Raw genomic sequence first — 13071 nt, 5'->3', positions numbered from 1 at the left:
GATGATGCGGTCAAGAAGAGAGGAATTGCACTTGCATCAAAGTGCAACTTATGTAGTGCGGAAGCTGAATCAATAGAGCATATCTTTCTCCACTACCCATTCTCTGAGGAGATATGGAAATTTTTCTATGGGTGCTTTAATGTGGGATGGAAGAATCATGAGTCCTTGTCAATGCTTTATCTATGGTGGAAAAGGATGCAAAACCAAGTTTGTTGCAAAGAAACTTGGGCGATGGGGCTAGTAATTGTAGCTGATAATATTTGGCGAGAGAGGAATATGCAGTGGCAGGATGGTAGAGTGAGACTCTCCAAGTATATTTGCCAGACGATCATTGAAGAGATAAGGAATAGCAATCCCAACACTAAAGGCAAAGTAAGATCAACGGCCGATATAATTTTCTGTAGGAAGCTTGGTTTGAGAATACAGGTTGGCCCTTCTACTCCAATTTTGGAGGTCTTTTGGTGCAAGCCCCATGTAAATTGGGTAAAGCTAAATTTTGATGGGAGCTCTATGGGAAATTTTGGCCAAGCAGGAGCAAGAGGGATCTTTCGTGATCATACAGGAAGGGTTATGGGATCCTATAAATTTTTTATAAGTGTAACGGGGGTATTTGAAGCAGAGATGGAAGGGCTCATGGAGGATCTTACGCGTGCTCATGAGATGGATATCAAGCAGCTATGGGTGGAGTCCGATTTCAGTGCGGTGGTGATGCTTGTTTATCAAAAGAAGGTTCATTGGCTTGCTGCCAAAGATGGTCTTACCTGAAGACCTACCTCGATGGGATCACTTGGAAAATCACTCACATTTTTAGAGAGGCAAATTCTATAGCTGATTTCTTAGCTAAAGATGAGGCAAAGATTGGAATATCAGATTCAAATGTTTCATTTCCTACACATATAGTGGATCTGTTAAGTAGAGATGCTAATGGTAGACCCAATTATAGATTCGGGTATTGCGGTCTCTTTTCCCTTGCTGATGGCAATGCCAAAGGTGGGGGTAGGGAGATCGAGGTTGAGGTTTCTGTTCTTGTATGAATTCCTATTTTTTTTCTTCTCAATGAAATTATCCGTTTAGAGAAAAAAAGAGTGGGAGAGAGAATAGAGCAAAGAAGAAAGAGAGGGCTAGGTTTCTGCAACTTCTCATTGGGGCCATGGCTTTGCTGGTGGTATTACAGGGTTGAGACGAAGGAAAGAAATTACGGTAATGGAGCTGAAGGATAATTACGACCTTGCATCGGTGGGGAGGAGGATGGTTGATTCGACCATCGAAGTCAGGTAAATTGTTGGAAGGATTTCATTGAGTAGCGATAGTGGCAAGACTCTCGGGTTTCTGGAACTGAACTGCCATGCTTGTGCCATGAGAAGGTGGAGTCTACATCAGTTGCGATATTGTCAATCATGATGACAATTGTTGTCTTGTGGGGCAATGGTAGCAAGGTTGGGGTTGGGTTGGGTGGAGGCTGACGTCGCAAACCATTGCAATGACTTTCCATCCCGCAAAGTCCCAACAATTTGATAGGATTTTGAAAGGGCATGGGGGGAAAGCCACTTCAGCAGACAGGAAAGCTCAACTCCCAATGTTGTCTAAGAGTATTTCCTGGCCCATTATATTCAAACACATGAATTTACTATATTTTTGGAAAAATAAATACAACTGTCCACCCCTTAAATCCCACCCCATCAAAACTCCCGAAACAAATGGGCCCATATGGTTTTCTTAACTGTTAAACTTTATCAGCCTTTGTATACTTTATGTGGGTGGATGATTCACATTTTAAATTTTGAATTTTATCTCGTAATCCAAGATTTTCCTTGCGCAAGTTCAAAATAAATATTTTCTTCTTGGCAAGAAATTTTTGTTCTCCTAAGAAAACCACGAGGGATGGAGGAATAGATAGCGAGAGAGCAGGGAAGAGGGAGTAACAGTGGGGCAAAAGAGAGATAGAAAGAGGGGGACAGGCAGAGAGAGTCGTGTTGCAGGTTTGAGAGGAAAATAACACATCGCTAGAGGTAGGATATTCCAATCGTTGATGGAATAGCTGAGGAGGCAGCAGCTAAGCACGGGTCTTCCTTTTCTATGATAGACCTGCCCTCCCATATTAATGAGGAATTGTTGATTGATGCTCAATGTAGAACTAGATTTCAATCTTTTAGGTGATGATCGTTTTTGAGATGATTGGTTCTCTCTTATTGCTGATGGTAATGCCGAAGGTTGTCGTCTCCAATCAATCTTCTGTTTCTATTCGTCTGGGAATGTCCATTCAGTATTCTTGTAACTTTTTATTCTCCTTTCATGATTCTTTAATACAATATGATCATTCAGTAAAAGAAGATCGTGGCAAGAGAGAGAGAGAGAGAGAGAGGGGGCATGTTAGATGTTGGTGTCGACCGATTGGGCTCAATTGGTCCTAGTCAGGCCTTTTGGCTTGCACTGTGATCAACGGTTTATATATATAATCGGTTGGACTCAATCGAATTTCAGGTTTTAATCGAGCTTCTTCGGACTAATCAAATTATAAATAGACTAATGCACCATTAGAGCCTTAAACGACGAGTCACCCACTCGATCTCACCGATCCATTCCAACACTTGGGGCCCGTTTGATCTGCCGTTTCTGTTTCAAGAAACGGCAGAAACATAAATTTTCATTTCTAGAAATAGAAACGGAATTGAAGGTGTTTGATAAGTCATGTTTTTAGAAGTCGATGGTATCCAGTGAAAGAATTGCCACAAGTCGTTTCCAGAAACGGTGAAACAAGTTGAACTTGTTTCACCTGGGTCGTTTCTTGAACTATAAATAAGTAAAAATTTCTATTTCTATTTCTAAAAATAAGTGAAACGAAACAGTTTTATCAAACGTTTTTTACTCCGTTTCTGCTGTTTCTGGAAACAGAAACGACAGAAACGCGTTTCTTGAAACGTTATCAAATGTGCCCTTGTTATCACAGTCACTTCCTTTTCCCACTCACTCACTATTTCCAAAACTTTCCATTTCCTCCGTCCAATCACTCATCCTAACACTTGTTTCTACAACCTAGCCACTTGCTCCCCTCCCCACCTACACTCTCTTATGTTATTGAAAGTGAACACAATAGTGTGAAGTCCCAAAGTGAACAACTATCTATTGTCCTATAAAAGACCATCCAAGTTCGGTTGGCGTAGGAGTACCTTGGGATTACTGGTTTGTGTGGTGAGATAGATCGATGGCTGTGAAGGTGGTGATGGTGTCGATGATGACACTAATGATGCTCTTCTCTCTAGGAACAATCCCTGCTACTAGCGTCCACGTTTCTGAGCTTCTCTCAGCCACAGAAACTAATGGTGCTCTCTCTCTCTCTCTCTCTCTCTCTCTCTCTCATATTACATTCTCACCTTGTGTTATGGTTGTTGTTTGATTATGAAGAGTGGGGAAGTCATTGGTGTAATAGTTGTCGTCAATGCACAAGATCACGTCCTCCTTACTGCTGGTGCTCCGATGCTTCTCTCTGCCCCAAATGCGTCTGCACCTTAACTGTGGAACCTGAACAAAAGCAAATGTGCGAATCTATCGCTTCCACATTCGTGCGCTACGGTCACATCACCACAACTACTGCAAGTACCTAGCTACTTATCGAGTGGGATCAGGTTCTCTTATGAGTACTATTTTCATACAGGACTGATTCACACAGATAGAATCCTCCAAAAGAAAAAAAACCTGCGATGAATTCCATCTGTGTAGATCAGACCATACAAGAATAATTCTCGAGAACCTGATCTAGACTCCTAGTTATCCTCTTCCCCTTAGCTCAGTATCTTACCTACCATCAAATAGTGTAGTCTCCTCTACTAAGTTCCTAAACCATGGTCGTGGTCCTACTTAAGATCTCGGACGAACTGATCCACACAGATGGAATTCAAGGAAAAACTATGTGATGAATTCCATCTATGTAGATCAGACCGTACCATTCTCCTGATCCACACTGTCCTTTTAATGGATCTTGTTCATCCTCATAAGATTGTAAATAGTGGGCATTAGCTAAGTGATAATAAAGAGGAGATTTTCCTGGTACTACTGTTTGTGTCTTTTGATGAAAAACATGTTTAGTTAATGTCAAAAGGGAAAATCTTTGGGTACCTATTCGGTAACGTCCAATCAGATTATGGCATTTGAATTCTCTTGAAGAGTTAGAGAACCTTGACTTATTACCCACTGAATCTAAGGATTGGTGATACCCATAGAAAAATTCATTGTAGTGGGTGTTTGGGAGACTGGGAGCCCCACCATCAACCTAATTAAGCAGAATTGATGAAATTCCAATGTTGATAACCCTCAAGGCATACCAGCCCCTGGCGATAACAATACGAATCGGCCATTCCAACCGATCCGATACCGATACTGATACCGATATCAATATCAGCCCCTTGTTTGATTTTGTTGTTGTTTGATAATGAATTAAAAAATAAAGGGTAAATGACAGCTAAGGTACCTAATGTTTGGAGAAATTACAAGATATGTACCCAACATTTGAATTTTGAGTTATCTCACGTCACATAATATGTTGTTTGAAATAATTTATTTTTGTATAATTCCAATTTTCCCCCTTCTCTATCCATTTCCTCCCCTTGTCACCCTCCTCCCTCCCTGCAAATTTGCCTCGCTAATCCAAACCCCATCGTTGTCCTATCCCCGACTCACCTTTGGACAAAATTTGGCTTTTGTCCTACTAACAACCAAAGAAATAGAATCTTAACGGGTATTTTTAAAAATACAAAAACTTAATTAAGGTTATATTTGGTATCCAAGAGAAGAAAAGAATTTTTTTCGCTAAAATTTTATTTCATAAGAAGAAAAAAAGGAAGAAACAATTACAACCCAACAACCAATCCAACAATAAAAAGAACCAACAGCCTCCCTATCCTCCCACATTCGGCATTGCCATCAGCAGGAGAAAAGGAAAAACTCTAAGGGAATCTATAATTTGGTCTGCCCTCGGCATCTCTAGAAAGAAAATCCCCTATGTGAAGAGGCAATATCACATCAACTCCTGAAATACCACTCTTAGCCGCATCTCTTGCCAAGAAATCTGCCGCTGAATTCCCCTCTCTGTAATTGTGAGAAATTTTCCAAGAAATTCTTCTCATGTAAGTCTGGAGATATATCCACCTTTGCAGAGCAAACCAAGGAATCTTCCTTTGCTGAATTAGAAACACAACAGCACTCGAGTCTGACTCAATCCACAAATGTTGAATGTCCATGTCCTTGGCTCGCATCAAACCCTACATCAGCCCCTCTACTTCAGCCTCAAATACCCCTGTCACTCCCATATATTTTTTATATGAACATATCACTTTACCAAAATGATCACGAAAGATTCCTCCCGCTCCAGCGTGCCCAGGATTTCTCAAAGAGCTCCCATCAAAATTTAGTTTGATCCAATTGATGGGGGGTTTGCACCAATAAACCTCCAAAATGTGACGACGATTATCTTTTTGGATAGATAATCCCAGACGTTTGCAACACATAAGGTCTACCAAGGAATTAACTCCCTTTGCTACAGGAGCGTTTCTTCTTATTTCTTCAATCACCATGAGCGAGATATATTTTGTTATCCGCTCCACACCCTCATAGACTCTATTATTTCTTTCCCTCCACAAGTGATCTATAACAATACCAAAACCCATGGTCCACGCCTCCTTGCAGCTCACATTTTTATTATTTCTTTTCCACCATTGGGCGAGCTCCAAAATAGAGACCTGGGCACTCCATCTAAGGTTAAAACACTGACATAAATCATTCCAGATTTCATCGGAAAAAGGGCACACTATAAATAGATGTTGCATTGTCTCTTCTGCTGCCTTACAAAGAACACATCTGGAAACAAGAGGCACAGCTTTCTTTTTCACCATTTCATCAATAGGAACCTTTCCATGAATCACCCTCCAAGCAAGAGATGAGACCCGAGGTTGTTGCTTCTTACACCAAATGAGCGAAGCCCAGGGATTCAATATCCTCCCACGCAGATTTCAAATTAAAATTCCCATCATAAGAAAGACTCCAAACACATCGGTCAACACATTCATAATTTGGGATTTTAATTTGTAAAACAGCATTAAAAACATCTGTCATGAAGCATGAGTTTACCACAGGTATGTTCCACCTATGATTGTCGATAAATCTGTCCACCTTTACATCAAGCATCGATCTATCCACATCTTCCACACACTCTTCCAGCGCAAAGCCTCCCACCCAATTATCCTTCCAAAATTTTATAGTGCGACCATCACCAACTACCCATCTCTCCTTAGAAGAAATAAAATTCCAAATTTTTCTAATGCCAGGCCATATGGAAGAAGCACTATATCCCTTCTTCGGTAACCCCTGTTTATTTAGGAATCTAGCTCTCAAGAATCTACTGGCCAAGGAATTTTCATGCTTGATACGCCATGCTGTTTTACAGAGCATACTTTATTCACATCTCTCAATCTTCTCAATCCTAACCCCCCTTCCTCCTTCAGCTTACAACATTGATCCCAATTAACAACAATTTTTTTTGTGGCATCTATCACTCCTGACCAGACAAAATTACGCATCCATCTCTCCAGAGTTGTAATTAGCGACGACGGCCACCAATACACAGCAAAACTATGAGCTGGCATACTCATAATCACCGATTTCACTAATTCAACTCTTCTTGCCAGGGATAGCATCTTGCCCTTCCACCCAGCCAAACGGCCTTTCACTTTGTCCATAATAGGCATCACAAAATCTTTCTTAACTCTACCTTTAAAAATCTCCACCCCCAGGTATTTTGTAGGAAATGTACAAAGGGGAATCCCCAATTCTTCTACAATAGCCCTCTTTCTCTGAGAAGATATCGAGCCCACAAACAATTTACTTTTCTCCAAATTGATACATTGGCCAGAAAATTCTTGATACATGTTAAGAAATTTCTTCAGATGTCTAACATATCTGATAGATGCATTAGCAAAGATGAATATATCGTCAGCGAACAAACTATGGGCTGGCGTAATCACATCACGAGGACCCTTAATAGGCTTTAATTTATTTTCTTCCACTAGTTTATTCAAGCCTCTGCAGAGAATCTCTTCAGCCAAAATGAACAGCATTGGGGAAATAGGATCCCCTTGTCTCAAACCCCTCTCCACTCCAAAATATCCAATCTAACCACCATTGAAAATTACAGAGACCCATCGAATCCAGGTCTCTGAAAACCCAAACTTTCTCAATACATGAAAAATGAAATCCCAGTCAATTGTATCGTAAGCCTTCTGAATATCTATCTTCACCCCCATGCCACCCCCTCTAGTCGCAGAGAACATCATATTAGATAACTCAGAGGCAAGGGTAATATTGGAGTGAATGATTTTTCCCTTCTGGAATGCTCCTTGCTCCTCCGAAATGAGCCGAGGCATCACCTCTGAAAGTCTTAAAGCCATTATTTTAGAGACAATTTTACAAAAAAAATTGCCCATGCATAGAGGGCTAAACTTATCTAAAGCATTTGCCCCTTCGATCTTCGGGATTAACACCAAAAAATTGCTATTCAGACCATAAGGCATTCGGCTTTTACTGAAGAAGCCCCTAATAGCATTACAAATATCATTAGAAATTATGACCCAGCAAGATTTATAGAACATACCAGGAAAACCGTCTGGACCTGGAGAGCTTTCCAGATCAAGGTCCCAAACCGCCCTTTTAATCTCATCATTGGATGGCATCGCGTCCATCCTCCATCTATCAATGTCCGTCAAAACCTTCGGAATACAGTCTAGCATTTCCATGTGGTCAATAGTAGCCGATTTTTTTTTTAAATTTTCATAATAGCTCTTAGTAAAACCCTCCATCTGCATCTTCTCAGTGATGATCTGACCGGAATCAGTTTTCAGATTTCTAATGTTATTTTTCATTCTTCTCACCTTCACAGCCATATGAAAGAATTTCGAGCTTCTATCTCCCTGAGTTCTCCATCTAATCCGAGCTTTTTCAGCCCAGAATTTTTCATATCCCTCCATCGCCTTCAAGTACCTAGTTTTTGCATCAGCTTCACGAGCAAAATTTTGATCGTTCATACCAATCTCCTCTATCTCCTTTTGAATCTCTTCCAACCCCTTTAGCGCCTCCTCCTTTTCCAAATTCACATTGGGGAATGTTTCCCTAGCCCACTCCTTAATCACAATTTTCAGTCTTTTAATTTTTTGACTGAAGATATAGAGAGCCGATCTAGAAATCCATTCATCCCAGGATTCTTTCACAATTTTTAGGAAATTTTCGTGATCAATCCAAGACCTCTGAAACCTGAAAGGACAATTAGAGGGCTTCACCGATGCTTCTGACACCACCAACAGGGGAGAATGGTCAGATGCACAATTAGATAGCACCTTTTGGTGGCAATCCTGAAACTCTGAAATCCAAGCATCTGTGCAGAAACTTCTATCCAGAACTGCCACAACATTACCTCTTCTTCTATTATTGGTCCAAGTATACTTTCGACCCTGTGAAGGAATCTGAATAAGGGAGCAGCTATCCACCAATGCCCCAAAATCTGCCGCAGAGCCTAGATTAAAAGATCCTGGACCTCTTTTTTCATGAGCATGCAGCGTAGCATTAAAGTCTCCAGTCACCAGCCAGGGGGTGCCTTGACCTGGGTTTGATGCCGCCAAATTACTCCACAAGTCTCTCCTTGCTGCCCTGAAGCAATTAGCATGAATAAAAGACACAATGAAGATGTTCGACTGCCACTGCACACGTAAAGTAATATGTTGATCAGAGCAAGAGACACCTTGCAGCTTAGGCATACTCCTTCTCCAAACCACCCACAGATTTGGAACCTTATCCTGCCTATCATTATGAATAAAATCCGCTTCAAAATCAAGATTATTGAAAAACCTCTTTGGAAATTTCTGCACCTCCAACATAGGTTCAGCTATGCAAATAATTTCTGGGGAATTCATCGAAAACAATATTCCCTAAGGCCAACCTAGCAGCCTTCTTCTTCATTCCTTTGATATTCCAAAATAAAATCTTCATAGTCATTTTTTTAAAAGAGCCAATCTGTCAAACTTTCGAGCATCCTGCTCATTAAGGGAGAAAGATTTTCCTTTTTGCTGTCTTCTCCCCTCCATATTGCTCTCGAGGAGGCTCGCCATTCTATCAACCTCTACCACATCTTCATGATACACAATCATGACCCCGTCCTTGTACTGCAGGTGAGTTTTTGGATTATCAAGTTGAGGCTCGAACCTCACATCCTACCCTCTTCGATCTCACCATGCTGACCTGAAACAATATGATCCTCCCTGCCATAGATAGCCTCATCCTCCTTTGAGATGAGAGAGATGCACTTACGGTGATCAATCCCTGCCTCCTCTCCTGGTTCAGATATATGATCCATATCCGCTCCATCCACCGACCCAGATTCCTAAATGAATGTAGACACCAATCCATTACCCTCCATACTGTTAACTGCATCCATACGATTGTGATTTGTTCCCATAATGGTGGACTTCTCTAAAGGAATAATTATCTCAATATCTCCCTGCCCCTGCACACCTTCCTTAGGCGTTGGACTATTGCCCCTAATCTGATTTCTTAATATGGTAGGAGGCTGCCTCATATGGGTAAGATTTCTACCCAAATTGGAAACAAATCCTTCACCCAAACCACCGCCCTCTGATGTGGATCTCCACCCTGCACCACCTTCATTCACCATGGCCGCCGCCCCAGTGTCTCGAGCATCCACCTCCTTCTTCTCTCTGCATTGGAACAAAGCGTGCCCGATTTTTTTGCAAAAACCACATTTGGCTAACCCATCTTCATATACGATTAACTGTTTAAACCAAAAAACCTCCCCCGTTCCTGGTTGCTTTCTTTCCACCTGAATCTCTTCCACCCTTTTATCCCCAATTATCACTTCTACCTGAACGCGCGCAAAATTCCCCATTGCTACTGATCTGGTGCGTCTGTCCAGGGCCACAGGTCTACCTGCCCCTTTAGCCATTGTCAACAGGATCTTCTCATGCCAGTATTCCAGGGAAAGGCCTGGAAATCTGATCCACACCAGTTTGGTTGGGTTGTTCACCACATGCACATCAAAATCTGGTTTCCAGCGTTGGAACCGAATAAATTGTCCTCTAACCTTGATTAGGTTCCTTCTCCAAATGGCAGACATATCTCCTTCCAACTCAAACTGAAATAAAATGAAACCTTTCCCCATAGGAGACAAAGAAATTCTCCCCTTCAAATTCCATCCCTCTCCTGCAGCTTTATGAATATCATTCAGAGACATAAATTTGAAGTTTGCCTGACCTATCAAAGCAAACTTGAATTTTTCCAGCCTCTCCTCATATGCCTCCTGAGGGATGATAATCTTGGTGTGCGACCCAGCATGTATTGGATCCGGCAACTGCTCCACGTCCGGTAAAGCTTTACCCACGATAGTAGAAAAAGTTTTCTTCACACCATCCCCTCCTTAGGCGTTGGACATAAAGAAAAGAAAAAAAAAAAAAGTACAAGATTTTTTTTTTTTTTTGTGCTTGGCATTTCTTGAACCAAAAGAAGATTTTTTCTTGAATTTCAAATTTCAACTTGAGAATGATGAAGTTTTCTTTCGTTGTGAAAAAAAAATAATAATAATAATAAATCTTACAAAAAACATAAGAATATTTGTAAACCAAATGTTTTTCCTAATGGTGAAAATGAATTATTCAATTTCTTTAGTTGTTGCAATCTAGGTAATAGCCAAATGTTTTGCCACACCCTATCAACAACCCTGCCCAACCATGGTCCCCTGCCCCCACCCGTCCCCTATTGCAACACCATGACCAAATTTAAAGAATCAATGCAGCTTCTCAAGGATATTCAGGAAACTCAATAACAATTTGTTCTTGTATCATAATCTAATGAATCAAAGGGGTCGCTGGTTATTTTCTCCTTATTTGCTCCTCCTCCTCCTATCATCCATTTATTTTCTCCTCTTACATTTATTGCATGCCATGGCCAAAAAATATGAGCCATCAATAATTGGTATAACTGCAACAAGAACGTGATGAACCCAATAACAGGAGAGAGAAGCTCTGAGAGGGATAGGGGGATTTGTGATCGACCGCCCGATAGAGGGAAGCAACGGAGGATTACTGATTTTTGGAGACCGGAGCATAACTCTCTGCCTCCGCCGGTCTCTGAAACTGACAATGTCGTCTCTGGTGGATTAACTGAAAAGAATCACCCTACGGAGGAGGTGATCAATGGAGGAAGTAAACAATCTTACGCAGCTGCAGCGAAGAAAACTATGCCGAACATAGATGATCTTCCTGATCCGATACATGATGGAACCCTTACAAAGATTATTATTCCTCAGGAGGCGTACGAAGAGAAATTACAATCTTTCTCTTACGCTTTGATTGGGCGGGTTAATTTTCGCTTTGTCTCAATGGATGAAGTGAGGACTGATGCAAAAAATGTCTGGAATTTGAAGGGTAAGGTGAACCTTGCGCCGTTGGGTAAAGGATTCATTCTTTTCCGATTTGAAATTGAGGGAGACATGGCCTCGATGTGGAAAAGAGGTCCCGTCAGAGTCAAAGGGCAAGTCATTATATTTCAATGATGGCGGCCGGAGTTTAGTATTCATGAGGACCCTATTCAGACCAAGCTGGTGTGGATACGATATCCAGAACTTCCCATGGAATATTGGCACGAGAAAATTCTTTTCTCCATGGCCAAAGCCTCAGGAAGACCAGTGGAGGTGGATCGTAGGACGCTGCATGGTATTATGGGGAGCTATGCTAGGGTGCTGGTGGAAGTGCCGATGAGCGGCACCAGAGTGGAGGAAATCCAAGTCGAAAGGAAACAGCCGGGCAAGGAGGTTTATTTCTGGTTCAAACAACGGATTGTGTATGAAGATGGTATAGTGAGATGCATTATTTGCAAAAAGTTGGGGCATGCTGCCGAGCAGTGTAGAGCCAAGAAGAATCAAAACCGAACTCATGCAGACATGGATGACGCTGAACGCCACTCTACTGGACACTTGCAGGCGGTGGAGGTAGAGGGTGGTGCGGACATGGCTTCCGGCGAGATCCATCGCAATCCTCCTCATATGGAAGGAGGTAAAAGATCCTTTCTCCCTATAGATATTTTCCCCTTTAGAGATAATATGCCAACGGTGGAGGTTCTGTCAAATATAGAAGGTTCTCCTGAGAATGTTTTGAATGAATACAACCTGGAAATCTGTCTACATGATCCATGCACTCAAGAAAGGAATACCCATGAACCGACCATGGTGGACAACCCTTTGGGGTGTGGATATGGGTCTGAATCCGACCCAGGAGAGTCAGGAAATTACTCTTCAGAAAAAGAGTCGCTGGAATCTGTGCAAGGCAGCAAAGACATGAAAGAGGATGAATCCGTTTCTGGACTTGGAGTGACTGAGGCGGAAGGTGTTCACACTACTAGAACTCTTTGCCCTCGCAAGAGTAAAATGATATATAATGGTGGTCGTGGCGGCTGACAGCAGGCTAGAGGAGGAAGGAGCGGCCGAGGGCAGGAATGGGGCGGCTCTGAGCACGTGATTACAGAAATATCTCCGTCTGGTCTGGACGCAGGCAGGATAATTGTTCACCACCAGGAAGTCGCAGAGCTTGACCAAGCTCTCACAAGAGCTGATGATGATGCTAGACAGAAAGGAAAAGCTAATGCAGCGTCAGGGCAGGCCTTGAGATTTGACCGCCAGGCTGATACAAGGAAGTAATTTATGAAGATTCTCTTTTGGATTATAAGAGGAATAAAGAAGGCGGTCGGCAAGCGCGCCTTGAGAGATTTAGTTAAGCAAAAGGACCCAGACCTTCTTTGTATAGCCGAGCCAATGGTCTCTGTGAGTGATTTTCCAAACTTATTTTTTAATAAGTTGGGTTTTTTTAATAAATTTATTTTTAACAATAGAACAGGGAGAATTTCAAATTTATAGATTATGTGGAAAAGAAATCTGGGTTGTCCGGTGGTGATCTCAGAATCCTCTCAACATATTACGGTTGCTCTGACTTGGGACCTCACCCAAATGCAAGTCTCCTTCATCCATAC

The 13071-nt window shown here is 41.8% G+C and overlaps 1 protein-coding gene across 1 annotated transcript; it reads right to left on the bottom strand.

Moving 5' to 3' along the window:
• Positions 1–7160: 7160 nt before the first annotated feature.
• On the bottom strand, positions 7161–8951 carry LOC122065293. The gene has a single exon (XM_042629086.1). The coding sequence runs from the start codon at positions 8949–8951 to the stop codon at positions 7161–7163; it is 1791 nt and encodes a 596-aa protein (XP_042485020.1).
• Between the last annotated feature and the right edge of the window lie 4120 nt (positions 8952–13071).

Source organism: Macadamia integrifolia, unplaced genomic scaffold, assembly GCF_013358625.1.
Source record: "Macadamia integrifolia cultivar HAES 741 unplaced genomic scaffold, SCU_Mint_v3 scaffold1963, whole genome shotgun sequence".
NCBI classification, from domain to species: Eukaryota; Viridiplantae; Streptophyta; class Magnoliopsida; order Proteales; family Proteaceae; genus Macadamia; species Macadamia integrifolia.
This window is presented reverse-complemented; position numbering and strand designations above follow the sequence as displayed.

Bases quoted from the DNA above. Each gene is read 5' to 3' on its own strand.
- LOC122065293 (XM_042629086.1), bottom strand. From the start codon at position 8,951: ATGAATTCCCCAGAAATTATTTGCATAGCTGAACCTATGTTGGAGGTG.